This window comes from Salvia miltiorrhiza, chromosome 1 (genome assembly GCF_028751815.1).
Source record: "Salvia miltiorrhiza cultivar Shanhuang (shh) chromosome 1, IMPLAD_Smil_shh, whole genome shotgun sequence".
Taxonomy (NCBI): domain Eukaryota; kingdom Viridiplantae; phylum Streptophyta; class Magnoliopsida; order Lamiales; family Lamiaceae; genus Salvia; species Salvia miltiorrhiza.
The window spans coordinates 25,836,667-25,856,306 of record NC_080387.1 but is presented as its reverse complement, the minus strand read 5'-3'; the positions used below and the strand labels follow the sequence as shown (position 1 = coordinate 25,856,306).

Here is a 19,640-nt window from a genome sequence, read left to right as displayed (position 1 = left end):
AACAGAAAAACATAACATCCATTGTATACATGGGTAATGTATGTATCTCTACACGGGATGCCTAGTTTCTTGCAATAATACTGTCTTGCACATCCCTTTTCCACTACATTCTCTCTAAACAATTATCAATCTTCCCTTTTCCACTACATTCTCTCTAAACAATTATCAATCTATTTCCCAATGATCTCCATATGATCATACTACCTACCAAGCTACTCCAAATATATAAACTAACAAATCAGCAGCCATGAAAAATGCCCAAGGAGATGATTCTAAGGCACCGGATCTTCCAATATGCATCAAGAGTCGGACCCAATATCCACTTTCAGCCCTTTACCATGTGCAGCAATTAGCAAAGCTTCTGCACGGCCTGCAAGATCGACAAATTAAGAGCATACAATTACAGAACAATTGTAATAATAAAGTTTCACTTAATATAGTAGTTCAAGGGTCTAATTAGCTTAGAATGTATATAACTAGGGATATATATATATATATATAGCTAAGTCTAGTCCTTGAAATTAGGTCGATAATCAGGTAACCACATAACTAGCCAGACACCATTGATTTTGAATGCGTCTCGTAGCTTCTTCATATTCAATTAACATCACTTTTATCACAAATTTCGCCAAAATCACAACTCTAAGACAGATCAAGTGCCAGCATAAACCCATAGAAGTATAGCATCACTCAACTCTACAATTAATTACTGATAAGAAAAAAATATATATCCGACTCTAAGAGCAGATAGGACGAATTTCATTTGTACACTAACCATGATCCTTCTTCCTTTTCAAGAGGGGACTCAGGGCCGGAAATAGAGTGGTGGCAAGCTCTCTGCTGTTGTCCTATTGCAAAGAATAATAGATGATAAAATTTTAATTTCTTTTATTTCTGAATATTGTGGAGTTCTAGGCCAACTTTTTAGAATTTTGAGTGAAAGGTCAAATGCTTAGAACATCATCACATGCAAACATGTTAAATTTACAATGCAAAATGTGACAAATTGAAAGTTGTTATCTAGTCATAGGAATATGGATCATGAATTCCACAAAGATCAAATGCACCTTGCTAGAGTGACTTCCTGCAAGTTTAAAACTATTCTTCCACAATAACGATGGAACTGGAACAACAGAATATCCGGAGGCTACCAAGACTCCTAGCCATAGTCCATACCCAAAACCGCCACTCCACCATCCCTTAAGTCATAAAAGAAGATATGCTTTAGAAACCGATGCCAAAAGCAACAAATCTAATTTAAGTTGATGTCAGGAAATATAAAATACTAATAAATAAAAAAGAGGCAATCAGAAAAAAGAGATCTGTACTACATAAATATTATAAATAGGCAGCACTGCATCTGGGGAAGAAAATGTCTATTTTAGGCACACACATATAATTGGATAAATAAAAACCCTTTTTTAAATATTAAATAGGAACCATTTTCAGCACTTAGGTCATGAAGATCTACAGTGAATTCACCACTTTGCTAAATGAATTTATGATCCCGGGTTTGAATCTCATGGGTGACGAAAATTCAATTTTTTTGAATTCGTCTTTTTTCAAAGCAAATTCATCTTTTTTCACAGAGAATTCATCATGTGTTTATAGTTCGTTGTTTATATTTTAAAGGGTTTGTAGCCTAACCGTACCAAACACGCGCGCGCGCGCACACATATATATATAGGGATGTACTCCAGTGAGATTGCTATTTTTCGTGAAATCACGAGTACAATGTATAAAGCAGTATATAGTGTAGAATAAGGCAGTATATATTGATGAATAACAATATTAATTAGGTAAATATCAGTCATAGGATACATGAGGAGAGAGAATAGACAGGTAATGACATCACTATTGCATTACCCATAAACTTGTGATAGAATTACCCAATTGCCATTACAACCAGCCCTCTCAAATTCAAGAAAGGACAAGTTATATGGAGCTATCACCATATCAGCAACTAGTGAACAAAATTGTGGGAATTTTTTTTTGATAAAAACACAAATCATGAAATTCACCAATGTTGATCGGCATGTACAGAAGAAAAGCCATACGAACAGCAATATTCAAAAGATAAACCCTATACTGAGAAAAGTACACACTTTCTTTCAGGAAAAACACAGCCTCTTATAGAAAGAATCTAACCTGCTTACCGTCTTGGGGACATGGACTTGATTGCTCTATGTACGCAGTGGTTCCTGGAGTGAAAGAGAAAACAGAAATAGGGATCAAAATAGGTCATAATTTAAGATAAAAAAAAAAAAAAAAAGAGAAGCTAGGTAACTTATCAGAGCATGCACCATATTCATTTTAAGTAAGTGACTTTCTAGCCAAGAACATGCGCTTAATGTTTATTTGTTTTAACCACACCAATAAAATGGACAAGCTCATAAAGCACTTATGCAGTATAAACATGCCAGTTGGAGCATCCACTTTTTGAAGCAATTGAATCATAGACTTTAGATCTAGACGTCTCCGGACTCTCTTGCCAACCAATGCTTTCAAGTGAGGAGAATCATACACCTACAAGATAGACGGGCAGAATTAATAGGCATGAAATGCACAAAAATGAAAACCAATATGCATTAATGGCGAAAGATCTCAAAATAACAATAAAACAAAACATCTCTTTGACTTGAAGTAATGATGTAGAATGCATGAGACGACTCAGGAAACAAATATTCTCAAATGTCTGAAACAGTGTCTACTCTTCATCAACAATGACTTATAATGCATAAGAGGATATTAGTACTGGATATGTAAACCATCACAAACGCAACATCCAAAATGTTGGCAGTAGTCACATAGGTCCGAACTCAGGGATTAGTAAAGCAGTCTTGATATGCAGCACTCAAGCCCCACCAATGAAATAAAGAGTGGAACTTTTCCATCACAATCCTGCATTTATCAACCACATTTTGGTATCGATAACAAGAATTGAGCTTATGCAGAGCAGCAGAGATATATATAAATTCCAACATCATCTACCAATGGGCAGTATCCAAACTACATATATCCGAGGTGATGGGTCACCATACAAGTCACAACTAGCTAAACACCCTTTATGAATGTACATCTCAAAACTAAAGCTTGACACAGTAAAACACCCTGCATCCGAAGTGAACAGAACACTTCTCATGTACAAAAGGAAGTCACACGAGACATATTCATGCACCAACAACAATGGTACAACATTCAAAGCATGGTGTACATCTTCAGCATGGAGCACTTAAAAAAACAGACAACATATAAAACACCTGGGCGGAATTGTCAGGCTTCAACACGGCTAACGCTCCGCAGAGATCCGGGTCGACTCCGATAACCCACCTCGAGTCCGCATTGCCAGGGCCGGAGTCGTCGGGAGCCCGAATTTCATCATTTTCGGACCTAGGGCAAGAGAGGGATTCCAACCAGTTCAGTTTAAGCTGTTGGGCATCTATAACCACCTTTTTACCCCTGGCACTGCTCCCTGTCCTGGCATTAGACCTCGACTTTTTTGAAGTTGAGGTCTCCGGAATTGTTAGTGTTTCCGGCTCATGGGTGGTGGCGGAGGCGGAGGGGGAGGGGGAGGTGGCGAAGAGCCTGAACGCGGCGGGAGTGTAGCGGAGGAGGAGTGGTGGAGCAGGTCTGAAGGCGATGGATGGGGACATAAAAAATTGGGGTTTTGGAGGGAATGGGAGTGCAGCTGCTTCCATGAAAATTGAGCAAGATTGAGAAGAGAGCTACTGTATCACCTTTTTTTACAGTTAGGTATGTCTCATACTCCAACTCAAATTTCTATTTAAAACTAGGATAAAAATATATTTTATATTTAAAAAAAAAAAATTACTCCCCCTATCCACAAAATATTGTTCTAATTTGTCATTTTGGTCCGTCCGTAAAAAATTATTCTAATCTATTTTTAGTACTAATGATATGTAGATCTCTTGATCCACTTACTAACATGTGGTGAGCCACATTCTCCACTCACTAACTTAATTAATTTTTTCCATTTTTTTTCATTTGTTGCCCTATTCTTCACTCAATAAATAAACAACACGTTTTTTTTTTAAACTCGTGTCTATCTCCCTTAGGACAACATTTCATGGACGAATGGAGTACATAATGGTACGAGTTTGATCATTGATAATAACAAATAATTTTTGTTTATTTAATTATTATTTTATTAAAGTATTGTATAATAATAGTATTATCAAGTACTCCATCCGTTCTAGCTTAAATGTCATGTTTCTTTTCGACACGGTTATTTAGGAGCAAGTTAATTAGAGTATTAAGTGGTGTCGTGTAAAATTAAAAATTGAATGGGTCCAACAATAAAGCATTTCATTATTTAAAGTTAAAATTTGGTGGTGGAATCACTTTAAACATAACATTAAATTTTCGGCCAGAAATTAATTAAACAAAAGGCAACATTTATTTAAAGCATTTAACAAGAAACATAAAGTTAAAATTTTGGCCGTGGAATGAATTAAGCAAATGGCGGCATTAACTTCAAATATTTTGGCAATCATTCCATTTCACAATAAAATTTGGCGGTTCAGCAAAACAATAAATACAGCCAATATTACAACCAACACATTCCTTACAACCAACACATTCCAAAATCGAAAATCAAGTTCAATGACAGGCAAAAAAATCTATCAACTAGTGAAAGAAATCAAGTAGTGCAATTTCTTCTTCAAAATAGCATTGATGGTAAACCGTTGAGAGGGAAGATCACGGCAGTTGCGACTCGCTTTGGAGCGTCGACAAGAACAATTGGTCGACTTTGGGCTGCGGCAAAGAAGCAACAAAATGAAGGTCAAGTCATACACTTACAAAGTGGTAAGTTGAGTGTGAAAAAAAAAACAAAACAGTTCACTGTGATGTGGCATTAATCTCAAGTTTGGAGCTATTCAAGAGAGGTACCATTAGAAGATTAGCAAGGGGCATCAATTGTAGCAAAAGCACAGTGGGAAGATGGGTGAAACAAGGGCTGATTAGGGCTCATACCAGCGCAATTAAGCCTGACCTAACAGCTCCTAACAAATTGTTAAGGTTAAGGTTTTCTCTAGAGGCACTAGAAGTGAATAGACTTGTCAATTCTATCAAATTTAGGAGCATGCATAACACGATTCACATAGATGAGAAATGGTTTTATATAACCAAAGGATCGCACAGGTTTTATATGACTCCAGGGGAGGCAGATCCACACCGAACATGCAAGAACAAAAAATTTATAGATAAGGTCATGTTTATGTGTGCCGTATGTCGACCTATGTATGTAAGTGATGGAACTCTAATCTTTGATGGGAAGATTGGCATTTTCCCATTCACACATCAAGTACCCGCAAAATGATCAAGCAAAAACTGACCAGTAGGGACACTAGAAACAAAACCAATAGAATCAATCAACAAACAAGTTATGAAGAGTTTCTTTATCAATGCGGTAGCATTTACATCAATGTTTATGCACTGTATCTGTAAGATTTAATGTATCATTTCATTTTCGGCCAGATTATGTATCATTTCAGTTTCTGTTAGATAATGTATCTGTAAGATTTAATGTGTCATTTCATTTTCTGCCAGATTATGTAGCATTTCAGTTTATCTAGCATAAGATTTAGTGTGTCATTGCACTGTATCTAGCATTTCTTATGTAGCATAAGATTAAATGACAGATATCTAGCATTTCAGTTTATATTCCTTTCTATGTTATGACAGATGATTCCAACCATCAAGGCCAAATGGCCAGCCTGTGCAAGTAAAAACATCATCATTCAACAAGACAATGCAAAACTGCATATCAAAGACGATGACATTGATTTCAGAGCAGCTGCACAAATCAGATGGCATTAACATCAGATTAGCACAACAACCACCGAACTCTCCCGACACTAATGTGAACGATTTAGGCTGGTTTCGAGCAATTCAATCACTTCAAATAGAAACAGCAGCATACTCAGTGGATGGATTGGTGAATGCAGTGATAAAATCTTTTGAAGAGCTATCACCAACAACCTTGAACAATGTCTTCCTAAGTTTGCAAGGTTGTATGGTGGAGATCATGAAAGTTAGGGGTCAAAATTGCTATAAGATTCCCCATATGAAGAAAGGTACCCTAATCCGAGAAGGAAGGCTTCCCATAGATTTAGAAGTTTCGGAAGATTTAGTAAGGGACTGCATAATGTATTTGAATGCAGCTGGATACACGGAGGGAATGGAAAAGCTAATGCATGACCTAGGGATTGTCTAGGCTGAATTAGAAGGGGTTGTGTGCATATTTTGCTATCTTTTTTTATTCTGAACAGTCATTATCACTAGATGTTTAGGGGTTGTGTGCACATTTTGCTATGTTTATATCTATGACACAGGGGCTGTGTACATTTAAGGTGTAGCCTTCACTATTTTTTAATGCATTTATGGTTGTAAACTCACTATTTTTGAATGCATTTATGGTTGTAAACTCACTATTTTTTGAATGCATTTATGGTTGTAACCACATTCAATCAGCCATCATACTCAACATACACACGACAAATGCATCTCATACCTAATCGAATCACTGATGCATATCACGAAAACAAGCATGAGCAAATAATCATCATTTCAGCCACCATTATTTCCTCCCACAATCAATTGCTAGAATTGCACCCCAGAAAAGATATTCACAAACAATAACAAAATGTAACAACAAGAATATGGTTTAGAAATCACCGATTTCAGCAACTCCTCCTTCCGTGCCATGAATGCTCGTACATCTTCATACACATCCTCTGTGCTTACTGGGAAATTACTCGGATTATAGTCTGAAAATGGCATAGATGGCAGAGATGGAAGCTCTTCTAACGAACTCATTGTACCGTCTTCACAAATGGAGGGCTCAATTGAAATTTCAGTAGATGGATTGGGAATCTTATTACAACCACCATAGCAGTTAGGGATTTCGAAGAATGCAGGGACCAAAATCCTTAGCATGGACTCTCCTTGGATTACACGGGTCGGCGCCTCCAGCGGATATTCTGATTCCACAGCTTTGACGACCGGAATCGGATCTTCAAACAACAGCTTCAGACGTTTCCTCATCATCTTAGCAGAGGATTTTCGTGCGTGATGGTGAGCAGAGGGCGATCTGACGAGGTGTTTGGGAACCTCCGGCGATCTGACTAAATCAGATGGGTTAGGGTTCAGAGAACCTTCGTGCATGATGATGAACAGATGGCGGCGCAGGTCGACGATTTGAGAAGACGGTGCAGCACGGATCGACGGTTTGAGAAGACTGTGCAGCGCGGTGAGAGAGACAAGGTGTCGCGCCGGTGAGAGATGACGGGGCAGCGCAGTGAGAGAAGACGGGGCAGGGCGGCGCGGTGGGAGAAAATGGGGCGGCGCGGTGAGAGAGAAGAGGTGCCGCCGATTTAGGGTAGGGAGAGAGTGAAAATCATTTCCTCCTTTGGGTTGAAACAAATTGGGCTTAAGAGATTAGGGTTTAATTAAGACTAAATTAGTAAGTTAATTAAACACTTATTATCCCTTATTTTTTCCCAAAAAGGAAACAGGACATTTCAAGTGGGACAACCCAAAAAGGAAAGCAGGACATTTCAGCTGGGACGGAGGGAGTATAATATTAAATTTAATGAATATCGTGTACAAATAATTAAATTATATAGATAAAAGGTAGAATTATGATAACATTAGTACAATTGAGATTTTTTTATATAAATTAATTGTTGCATAAACAAATACAGATTTTATGATGTTCGCTCTATTTTATTCCATCATAAATAGTATAAAATCTAGTATTTTATATGTAACTAACATCAAAATAATTATTATGTCACATCATTATTTTGACTATATATCAAAATTTAACATGTCACCGAAAAATTTAAAATTTTAAAAAAAAATTAAATCATATTTCATTTTAATATATATAAATGTCAATCTCAAATTAAATTTACATAAAAAAACAATACCAAATATGTTTATATAAATAAATAAATCATTCATAGACAAACATAACTAGAAATTAAATAAATTTAAACCATATAATAAAACTCAATCCTTTAGATATGTAACTAATTATTCATAGTTGGGTTTCACATATATCCATTTTCATAACTTATATGAGTTTTTTTGTCCACTTTCATAAAAATATGAGTTTAATAGCCACTATTATGTAAAACGACAAATACAACCTTATGGGTCCCACTTAAATAAAGAGTGTTATTTTGAAAATCAAAACTAAAAGTAGATGGTACTTTTTTAAAGTTGAAAGTTTAAACATATTTGGCCCTACTAGATATCCGCACAGTGTATACTGTAGATCTATCATCTATGCACCGTATATGTATGCACGGTTGGCTAGGTTCATCTACGAACGGATGGTATGCATGGTTCGTATGCACTGTATACACGATTATGTGTATGTTAGTAATTTACTTAGTTAATTATCTATGTCAATTAACTAACTCTTTTTCGCTAAAACGGTGATACCTTTGTTGTAGAATGAGTAAAATCTAAATTACGTTTATTTTTTCAAACCCCAATTATGTTTTCTATGTCATTTGTTTTTATTACATGTTCATTATAGATGGTTACGTCCATTTATGCAAAAGTATCATGGACGCATAAACCACTACGTCCATATGAACTTATTGATGGAAGTTTATACATGTTTATCTCAATTCGGTTTTCTCGAGAAATTTAGAGGCGGTTGTTTTGGCCATCTACTTAGTCTTGTGAGAGGCGATAGAGCGAATCCAGCGCTGCACCATCTTATGGCGAGAGAGGTACACAATGAAAGTTTTTCGGCATGGAAGAAGCATTTAAACATTGGTGGAACAGAGATACAGTTTGGGTCAAAGTTAATGGTGCAAGAGTTCAGTAAACTTCATCCAAAAGATCCTCACAAGGTTAATGTGAAAGACAGATGCCTCTACACGAAATGGAAAATGCCTCGTGCTATGTTGGATATGGTGCATGGAACTGATGCGGACTATCATCCCCGTGCACCAATAGTTGAAGCCTATTGCACGGTTATTCCCAAGATTGCTAATCAAATATGGATATTGGAAGAATAATGTGCATATAATAAGAGTTTGTTGATCTATCGCAATAACCTTAGCCCATGACTTTTTTCATTATCTGAATCTTGGTAGATGGAGACTATGTGGTTTTAATGGTATTTGTTAGACTATTCAGACTTATAATGTCACTTTATATTTGTTGTTAAATCATGGTTTATGCTTATCTGAATCTTGGTAGATGGGTTGTTTGTTGGTGTTTGTTACTGACTATTCAGACTTATAATGTCACTTTATATTTGTTGAAGACTATTTAAACGTGCAATAGTATTTGTTAGACTTTTAATGGTATTTGTTGGTGCTTGAATTTTTTTTTTCATTTGTTGGTGTTTGAGAATTATATATCTTGCTCGTGCAGTGGATCTATTTCTTTCGTTTAACCATATAAAGCGTGTACACCGTGTACATAAGAACACGCATAGAAATTTAAAAATTTTCATACCTTAGGTAGTGTTCTTGAACCTCAACTTCATATTAAAGTGTTATCTTGCTTTGACAAACCGTGGACAAATCAATAAGCAAATTTTTGGGAGTGTTTCTGATGCAATTTTTGGGTTTCTCAGTTTAAGGTTTTTGAATGATTTATGTTTCAGCAACCTTAATCAAAATGAAGTTTAAAACTCTAACTAAATGAATGCGAAATGTACAATGTCCCAGTAAATGAACTAAATGTTTGTTGGTGAGATTTGATTTCATTCATAAATGAGGAGGATGAATTTTCAGATTTGTTTTGTGAAATAAATGAGGAGGTTTTTTTTAATAATTTCTCTTTTTTAATTTTATTATTAAAAAATCAGCCACCAAATACAAGAAAATAAATGAGGAAAATTATATATTCATCCAAGTCAACATCAACACTTTTTAAGGGTATTTTAGACTTTCTACATAAAAGAGGCTACCAAACTCATTGTTTTATGAAAGTGGATAAAAAAACTCATATCTTTTATCAAATTGGCTGTTACTATGTATTGCCACAGTATTCATCTAAAATTTATATTGATATTAATACAAATTTTACTTTTTCATTTTCTTTAGAAAAAAATAAAGTTCTAAAATGAATGAATACAATCGCATTTTCATAGTCACATTAATAATTATTATAATTAATAAATACTCCCTCTGTACACGAAAGAACTTCCTAGGGGGGAGTGACACATGTTTTAAGAAAAAGTTTATTGAGTGTATTGAGAGTGGAGAAAAAATTGTTGAGTATATTGGGAGTGATGAAAAAGATGATATAATTAATATTGAGAGTTGAGAAAAAGTGAAAAGTAAAAGTAATTATAGGTGGTGGGGTATAATCCAAAAAAAGGTAGGAAGTTTTTTTGTGGACGTCCCAAAAAGGAAAGATAGAAAGTTCTTTCGTGGACGGAGGGACTATGTAAATAAAAACTAATCCCTTCATCCCTTAAACATCTTCTTTTATTTTCATTTTCGTTCGTCCACAAACTATCTTCCTAATTTATTTTTGAAAATAATTTCCCTAATCATTACTCTTACAATACGGCTGAGCAAAATTAATCCATTTTTGAAAACAATTTCAATAATTATCACTCTTACAATACAGCTGAGCAAAGCCAAATCGGAACCTTCAAACCGAACCAAATCGAACCGAAAATGGTGGTTTCTGTCGATTTTTATACATATAATGGTGCGAGTCGATTTGAAATTTAGAAAACCGAATAGTTTGTATTCAGGTTCGGGTTTGAAAAAACGGTGCGATTTTCAAGTAGAATCCACCCAAATTAAATATTATTATTCTCTTCGTCCATGAAAAGAGTCTCGTTTAAGGGTGAATACGAGTTTTAATAAAGTTGTTGTAAGTAGAATAAATGTATAATTTATAGGAGTAATATTAATACAAAAAAATAGAATAAATGTATATTATTAGTTAAATAATGGAATAAAAATATAATTTATAGTTAAATATAATAGACAAAGTATGATGTGATTGTTCAAAAAGTGAAATAATAAGACTCTTTTTCATGAAAAAAAAAGGTAAGTATAACTCTTTATTAAAACTTGTGTCGCCTCCCCTTAAGAAGATGTCTCATGGACAGAGGGGGTATTAAAATTGATATCTTATAAAAATTATATAGATGAGGGTACCCGCAACCCGCATAAATTGAATTTACTTTGATAATTTAATTCTTCAAATTTTGAAAATAAATATTAAATATCAAAACAAATTATAAATAAAAACATAAAATAACTAATTAAATAAAAAACTGGATATGCAAGTACCCGGTATCCAACTTTTTTTTTTTTATCAAACCCAATACCCTCACCCGACCCTCGTTGATTTTAGAGGACATCAGATATCCGATACGCATGCCGATTTTTTTTTTTTTTTATCAAACTCAATACTTTAACACAACCCTCAATAATTTTAGAGGGCATCATATACCAGAATTGACATCCCTAGTTATTTTGTAGCTGTCGTAACCACTTCAAATGCCTGATAACTACATGTTGCTTTGACCAAAATAAATGACGAAAGAATTCGCAAAAGAAACATACATGAACAACATTGATTTCCTGTCAATTTAGCAATTGCAACAATTAAGATTTGATTGTACTACAAAACCTTCAACAACTGTAAAAAATTAAAGAAATCTGCATTAACATATTAATGTCATGCTCTCTAGAAAACAATTACAGTACATTATAAAATTTAGTTCCGAGGACAAAATTCGTGAACAGAGTACATTACATACGTCACAAAAAAGCCAACATTAACTTGTGGAGAAAATTAATGTCATGTCAGCAAAGGAGCAAAAGTATTTTAGGGGATAAATCGAGGTGTCGCTAACTCAACCCAAAACTTGATCAAGGCATTCTGCATCAAACCAAAACAGCAGCAGATGGCAACGTCTTCTTTTCTTCTGAGAACCAGCCTTGATTGAGAATCACAAGATAATTTCATTTACAGATCAATGATGCGATCTGGCCAGCACTTCCTCTCACTCTGGAATCATATTCTCATTGTCTGCATCACCTTCTTGCTCGATTGTAGGCTTTGATGGACCCTGAGCTCCAGGGGCTTGTTTCTTCTTGATGCCACTTACTATATCATCGATTCTCAAAAGCATGCAAGCAGCTTCAATGGCGGTCTTAAAAGCTTGAGCCTTCACAGTGTATGAATCCCATATCTATACATCCAGTGGGAGAATTAATAAAACGGAAAAGGGTGATGACACATGTTCAGGATCTAATTAGGAAAGTAAAAAATATAGTAAACACGGTTGCTAGTGAGAGCACAGAGTTAGAAAACCGGAAACTTTAAGAACACCCGCAGAGCCATTTCTCTGCAGATGAAAGTTAGCTAAAAGTTATAGATCCAAGAGGCAAATCTCATCGCATTAACATATTGAGCTACTGCAGCTGCCAAAACAATTCCTAACGATGGGAGAAACTCAAGTACTGTTGAAGGGAAGGGAAGGGAAGGGAAAGGAAGAGAGGTACACCAAAACATACCTTACGTTCTTTCATGTCAGTAATTTCACCAGTATTTCCATCTATACCAATCCAAGCATTCTCACCACTTCCATGCTATAAAAAAAGAGAGAAATATATAGATAAGAACAGAGAACTTGAAGCTTGTCCAGAACATACATGATAAGGATAACTTGCCTTCCCCTGCAAGGCAGTCATCGTCCGAATCACATTGACTCCACAATTCTGAGCCAAAGTTCTTGGAATAGCCTCAAATGCAATTGCAGCAGCTTCATAAGGCCACTGTTCAGATTCAAGCATCAAAGAGATATTGTCAAAACTACATCAAGAAAATGACTTGTGGGTCTCCTAATATCCTAACTGATTAGACACATGACTTATTGTTGGATTCACGAAAAACTCATCTAGGATGAATTATAAAAAAGAGTTACTTGGATGAATGATTTTAACAACTTTATCCATTTCAAAGATTCAAGATCGATCAGCTAGTTATCAAGACAAAAATTTGAAGGAGTAACATGTTGGCAACCCAAGACAGCTATTGGTATACCCTTTGCTAGTCTTGTTTACGATTGCTGATACGTGATTTATGATCCTTATATAGATATCACAAAAAAAAAATTTGCAATCAGTACAAAATTGAAAACAATGCTATCCAGATTGAACATTAAGATAGCATCTAATGTTCACATAACATTCTCTGTAGGGTTTACATACCTACTTGAAGGTGAAGATGAATGTTCGAGACTAATTATAGAGCAAGTGAGCAACCAAAAGATATATCCAGAGTAATTGCTTACCTTTTCTATGCCTTCAATAGATGAGCTCTTTTGCTTTAGCATAGCTGATACAGTCAGCTCAGTAGCGCCCCCACCTGGAACAAGTTTTGGATTCTTTATTATGTTTCTTGCCACAGACATGGCATCCTGTAGGGAACATACAAAGAAACTTAGAATCACTAATTATACAAGTAACCAGTATTGGGATGCTAAACTCAACAAAAATACCTGCAGATTCCTCTCCACTTCATTCAGCAGGTCCTTGCTAGCGCCCCTCAAAAGAATCGTGCATGCTTTTGGGTCCTTGCACTCATCAATGAAAGCAAAGAACTCATCACCTATTTTCCTAACCTCAAAAAGTCCAGCACCGGTACCAACATCAGATTCCTGCAATTCATCAGGTCTGTTAACAATTACTGCCCCAGAAGCCTTGGCAATTCTGTTGTTATCCGTCTTCCTGAGTCTTCTGATTGCACTAACACCAGCCTTGCTAAAATAATGGCAAGCAAGATCGCTCAGCCCCTTCTCAGTTATTACCAAATCTGGTTTGAACTTCAGTATTTGAGCACATAGGTTCTCAATGTATTCCTCTTCCATTTTCAGTAAGACACTCCAATCTTCTTCCTTCATCAATTCGGCATTGGTTTGGTTCTCACCTTTCTTGTACTCAAGGGGGGAATCAAGAAGAATAATTCTCGGATTTACTATCTTTCTTCTCATTTTACCAGGAGCCACAACATCCTTGTTAATCATGACCCCTTTCAAAACTTTTGAGTCTTCCAACTGACCCCCAGGAACCTTCTCCACCTTAATGTACTTTTTGATATCCACCTCACGCAGTCCTTGGCCGAGTTCAACTCCCACCGTGGTTGTTGCATCAATTGCCAAGTCCTGAAAACCGCATCAAAAAATGCCCTATCATTTCCATTTTAATTTCCAACCACAACACAATAATATAAAATGAAATATCCATAAAAATCTCAAACAATCAATCAAATGCTTTTTCATATTCAAATCTATGTTAAATTTTCAAAATATTCCTGCAAGCAGAAACTCACTTGGAACAAAAACAAAACAAAACAATGAACTAAAACCCACTAGAAATGGTAAAAAAATGAAAATGCAACCTGGAACTTCAAACCAAACAAACCCTGATTTCATAATAAGTTTTACTAACTTAGTCCCCCCTAGTGAACAAATCACTAGTAAAATCCATCTACATTTTGCATATGACAAGATAAAGGCTGAGAAGGAGAAGATAGAACTACTACCCCCAGACAAAAATCAATTATTAAATTACTTACAGCGATCAAATCCCCAAATTGACTGGTAAATTTTGTCCCAATACAACTCTTGACAAGCCCTAACATTGTTGCACCTGTGAATGAGTAAAACAATAGAATTAGAGCTCGATGAAAGAAAGAAATGCAGTAAAGTCCCTATACATTACAAAATCAGAAGCTCTGAAACAGCCATCTAAAACCTAAGTTGAGCAATTACTTCAGTTTAATTAGCTTTCATGTGTAGCATTTCATTGCGTACACCGTGAAGACAGATTGAAACAGTTTTCCATCTAATAGATGAACAGAAAAAGGTCTGATAAAATCAAGAGCGACCACCACCTAATGAGAATAAATCTGACAAGAACAATAAAAAGCTATCAGCATGCACAATATTAACTTTAGCAGCCTTTATGATAATGAGCTGAGTTGATTCACAAGGTAATAACTACTTGTTAAAGAAAAGAGAATTGAAATTTCATCATCAAAGAGATATGATCATAAATGGGTGAAAGTAGAAATTGAGGATCTCAAACATGAGTTTGGAAAGTCGTTTGTAACATGAAAGATTATGCCTAAGCAATTACTCTAATTATAGATAATTAGGAACACTCGCTCACTTTGATCCAGTAACATAAAGATAGAATGAAACAACTTCTGAACGCCTACCATAGGCTAAAGCGGAGATGGTAACTTATGCTACTGAACAAGAAGTATAGATTCCTAAAGTACTGGAATGAATTTAGATAGTTACAAGATGGCTACTTTAATCTATATGAAATTAAAAACTATTATCATATTTTTGTTAGTTAACTGACATTAATTCAGTTTAGGTAAAACGTATGTTATAAAATTACAGGCAAATGAAAACAAGTGGAATGAACTTACGGTCCTTTACATCTATAGTCATTGCAATTTTGTCAAGCACAGTGATAGCATCCTCCAGAGCCTTGTTATAAGCTGCAGCCCAATCAAAAAAACTTGTTAGCATAGAAATCTGCACATGTGTTAGGGATTTAATAGAAATTATTATTACCTCGACAAATGATTGTGGGATGATAATTCTTGTCAATAAAAGCTTCCGCAACATGGAGCATTTCTCCAGCTTCAACACAGATTATTCAAAGATGAAGAGATAAGTAATGTCACAGGATTTTTTGTTTTAAAAATGTTCTTATGCATGTATATGCGAGTAGTCTATGTGTGCATCTATAAAAATGTAATAGTTCTAATAGTCATTCATTTGAAGACCTCTGTATTAAACCATAAGAGACCCAACCCAAACACATGCAACAAAGGTTTGTGACGGAGGTGTGTACACGGTTAAGTAGAATCTTTACCAGCATAGAAATAGAAAAAAGTACCAGAAGTCTAGGCTGTCATCTGCAGCATCGGATATGGCGATATGCACATGTATGATGTAACTATATAAGTGCACTCACATCAGAACCTTTTTCTACATAACGTAGACTTTATGTATGATGTGCATGAAATATCATAACCAAAGTTAGATTCCAAGTATATTCAGGACATACCAAGGACAATCACAGATGTTGTCCCATCTCCTACCTCCTCATCCTGGGTTCGGCTTAGCTCAATCATTGACTGTTACCGTTGAAAGTGGCAGAAACACCAAAAAGCAATCACATGACAAAAAAAAGTTCAGTAACGTGTATATCAATTGGAATCACTCTAGAAAATAAGTTAATTCCAAACAAAGGAAAAAGAGGCTATGCCTTTGCTGCTGGGTGTGCCACATCTAATTCACGAAGAATAGCATTTCCATCATTTGTCACTACAATCCCTGATGAAAACAAAAGAGAAGTATTTCAGAGTGCGAAGACATAAGAGGACAGTGATGTCTAGAATGCCATAACTTAGAAATGAAACTCCTTCCTGATCCTATATTCTATAAGCTACTGGACACAGACACAATGATAGATCCAGAATATTTCTTCTCCACGTCCTAGTTAACTGGCACACACAGTTAAAAATAAAATGAGTACAGAGACCACCTCCAGCCGCATCAAGCAGCATTTTCAACATTGACCGTGGACCCAAAGTAGTACGAATAATATCGGCAACAGCCTGTCAAGCACAACATACTCAGAAGTTAATTAGAGAGAACAATGAAAAACCAAATGTGGCTCTTTTAAAGTCAATAGGTAATATTTAACAACAAATTTGATAGAAATGCATGATTAGCAAGATATATTATTGGTCATTTCAAGATCCACTGTTCTGTAAGCCAATAGGAATACGCATGGTTCCTTCAGCAGCCTAGGTTAAACTTAAACCTACATGGTTTTAGAAATCCTAGGTAACTTCATCATTTTTTGATGTTATTTTGCCGAAGAAATTCTCATCTTCCTTGCAAGTAGTGCAGAAAATTAGTCAAGAGCACCAACAAGTTCTTCTGTTAGTTGAAATCATTAAACATAAAAGGAGAAATGTCAAGAATATGCTTGGATCGAAGTGAGTGAAGGTTTTCAAAATAACACAAACGGAATTACTTGACATAAAAAAGAGAGCTAATAGCCCAAAGGAGGATGAAAACCAGTAATACCTTGGATGCTTGGATATTAGCATGGTGAACCTTGCTTCCAGATTCACGCTTCACCGTATCTTCTGCTCAACAGAATGCAAATACATTAGCAAATTAAGAGAATGCAAGATGAGAGGAGGAGGTGAAAGCAATCGCCACATATCTCCACAAAGTAAAGGGAAAGGTGGTATCCCTAGCATGCCCTAAATTTTGATACATTCAAAACATTTAATCAAACAGTCCATACAAGTAAGAACGAGCCTTTTGCTTAAAACATGCAGCAAAAAGAAATCACATATCTTTAACACAGTCATTCAATGCTCTCCATAGTTTCTCTCTAACCCACAAAAAGGCACCTATTCAAACTAATTCAAGCAGCCCAACAAATACTCGAAAACTCGCACATGAAGGTGCAACACACAATGCATCTGAAACTAGAAAATACGGACTACAACATGTCATGAACACCTTGGACAACTAAACCCTAGGCTCACTCAAAATCCAAGCAAACTTTAAAATGTGGTATGAATCGGGCGAAAGCGTAGGAAATTGGAGCCATGGTTACTTAAATCAACACATCACCAGAAAAATAATAAGAAATAATAATTAAAAGAAGAGCGAGAATCAAAATGAAGAGAGAGGTGAAGCGCGGAAGAAGAGTTACTGAGGACGAGGACTGGCGCATGCATCTCGACTTTCGATTTGAAATTGCAAGATCAGCAAGAGAAGAGTGAAGATCGACGCAGAGGAATCAAATGAAGGCAAAAGGCGCTTCTTGGAAAACCCTGGATGTTGAACAAGGGTACAAAAAGAAGGAAAAATAATACAGAGTGAAGAAAGAAGAAGAAGAAATGCGAAGAAGGGAGAAGTGAAAGAAGCGGCGCCGATCAAGATATAAAAATAAAATAGGGCTTGCCGCTTTTTTTCCTTTATTTCAAGAATGGTCTTAGGTACAATTCGGTGTACGGTATAATTGAATTGACTCGTATTCAGACCCTTACCCATATCTTAATTTAAACCCATATTTTAACTCAAATCATGTAAATGATATTATTTAATTATACAACTAATATTACTTGTAATTGACACTATTCTTTATACAAATAACACTGCGTATAAATGACACTATAACATCATAAATGACACTATCTATAATTGATATTATTCAAAAATATAAATGACACTTCCTCTAGTTGACACTATAAGATTGTAAATGACACTATAATAATATTTTAAATGGCACTATAAGATTGAAAATGACATTATAATATTTTAAAATGTTGTTCTCAAAAAAAAAAATATTTTAAAATGTTACAATGTCATTTATATAATCGAATTGTGTTAATTATAGGCAGTGTCATTTGTATAACCGAATAGTGTCATTTACACGATTAAGGTCAGGATGCTGGTTTGGATCAGAATGCGGGTCAGAGTCTGGGTGCGGGTCAACTCGGTTGTACCCAAGTTTTTATGTTATTTCAATTAGTTTTGGTTTTAGTCTTTAAATCTAGGGTTAAATAGCAAATAAACCCTCAAGGTTTAGGGGTGAGCAAAAAATCCGAAACCGAATAACCGAACCGATCCAAACCGAAATTTTAAAATATGGTTCGGTTTTTTCGGTTTTTCGGTTCGGTTCGATTTTTTTTTCATAAAATTTCGGTTTTTCGGTTCGGTTCGGTTCGGATTTTTTAAAACCGAACAAAACCGAAAAACCGAATTATATTTATAATATATATATAAATATATGTTATAATATTTTAATTATAATTTTATAATATCTAACTTCTAATATTTTTTTAATTTTATAGTTTTTTTTTGGAATTTTCGGTTTTTTTTTTTCAAAAATTTCGGTTTTTTCGGTTTTTTTTTTCCAAAATTTCGGTTTTTTTCAGATTAATTCGGTTTTCGGTTCGGTTCGGTTTTAATTATAAAAATTTCGGTTAATTCGGTTCGGTTCGGTTTTTTTTAAAAAACCGAACTAAAATATGGTTTGGTTTGGTTTTAGCAAAAACCGAACCATATAACCGAATGCTCACCCCTATCAAGGTTGACCCGCATTTTTCAATTTCATCCCTCATGAATCATAAGTGGCATGGTAGACCTTATTGTATTTGTTTTTAAAATTTTCCATCCACGTTTGTGACGCCCATTAACCGTCCGTCTAATAATTAGTTTTTTTAATTATCAAACGGGCCCCACTAACCGTTTAAACCCTGGGAGAACCAATACTCCTTCAATGCAGAACACCAAAACCAAAAAGAACCCTTCGACTTCTCATATTCTCTGCTCGTTCGCGTCGCTGTCGGAAGTAAAATCGAAGTTTGGTGATTTATTTGCATGCAATGGCCGAAGAAGATAAAGGAGAACAAATGTAAGTAAAAAAACGATAATCAGTTCCAAACTGATTCTTCAACTGATACTTTAGTTGGTAACTTCAGTCTTCAGTCCTTCGTCCTTCAGTCTTCAGTCCTTCGTCCTTCAGTCTTCAGTCTTCCAAACCGCACACTAAACTAGA

General features: G+C 35.4%; 2 protein-coding genes across 2 annotated transcripts; both read right to left on the bottom strand.

The window, feature by feature from the left end:
- Window positions 1-3,774, bottom strand: LOC131016815 (Holliday junction resolvase MOC1, chloroplastic). Its single transcript, XM_057945568.1, has 6 exons — window positions 3,261-3,774; window positions 2,421-2,526; window positions 2,149-2,201; window positions 1,068-1,199; window positions 776-848; window positions 1-370 (listed from the first exon to the last, which is right to left on the bottom strand). The coding sequence occupies exons 1-6, from the start codon at window positions 3,696-3,698 to the stop codon at window positions 300-302; spliced, it is 873 nt and encodes a 290-aa protein (XP_057801551.1). The 5' UTR covers window positions 3,699-3,774; the 3' UTR covers window positions 1-299.
- A 7,892-nt stretch (window positions 3,775-11,666) lies between these two features.
- On the bottom strand, window positions 11,667-18,032 carry LOC131016809 (T-complex protein 1 subunit gamma). Its single transcript, XM_057945555.1, has 13 exons — window positions 17,790-18,032; window positions 17,147-17,208; window positions 16,596-16,668; window positions 16,317-16,384; window positions 16,116-16,185; window positions 15,617-15,685; window positions 15,469-15,540; window positions 14,605-14,678; window positions 13,529-14,191; window positions 13,322-13,447; window positions 12,699-12,803; window positions 12,543-12,617; window positions 11,667-12,217 (listed from the first exon to the last, which is right to left on the bottom strand). The coding sequence occupies exons 1-13, from the start codon at window positions 17,812-17,814 to the stop codon at window positions 12,029-12,031; spliced, it is 1,671 nt and encodes a 556-aa protein (XP_057801538.1). The 5' UTR covers window positions 17,815-18,032; the 3' UTR covers window positions 11,667-12,028.
- Between the last annotated feature and the right edge of the window lie 1,608 nt (window positions 18,033-19,640).

What these genes read in the sequence shown, in the direction of transcription:
- LOC131016815 (XM_057945568.1), bottom strand. Translation starts at nt 3,698, where the DNA reads ATGGAAGCAGCTGCACTCCCATTCCCTCCAAAACCCCAATTTTTTATG. An exon ending in AGCCTGACAATTCCGCCCAG is followed by an intron (nt 2,527 to 3,260) that starts GTGTTTTATATG and finishes TCTATCTTGTAG; the next exon opens with GTGTATGATTCTCCTCACTT. An exon ending in AAAAGTGGATGCTCCAACTG is followed by an intron (nt 2,202 to 2,420) that starts GCATGTTTATAC and finishes CTTTCACTCCAG; the next exon opens with GAACCACTGCGTACATAGAG.
- LOC131016809 (XM_057945555.1), bottom strand. Translation starts at nt 17,814, where the DNA reads ATGCATGCGCCAGTCCTCGTCCTCA. An exon ending in CTATTGAAGGCATAGAAAAG is followed by an intron (nt 12,804 to 13,321) that starts GTAAGCAATTAC and finishes GAATCTGAACAG; the next exon opens with TGGCCTTATGAAGCTGCTGC. An exon ending in CTGACATGAAAGAACGTAAG is followed by an intron (nt 12,218 to 12,542) that starts GTATGTTTTGGT and finishes CTGGATGTATAG; the next exon opens with ATATGGGATTCATACACTGT.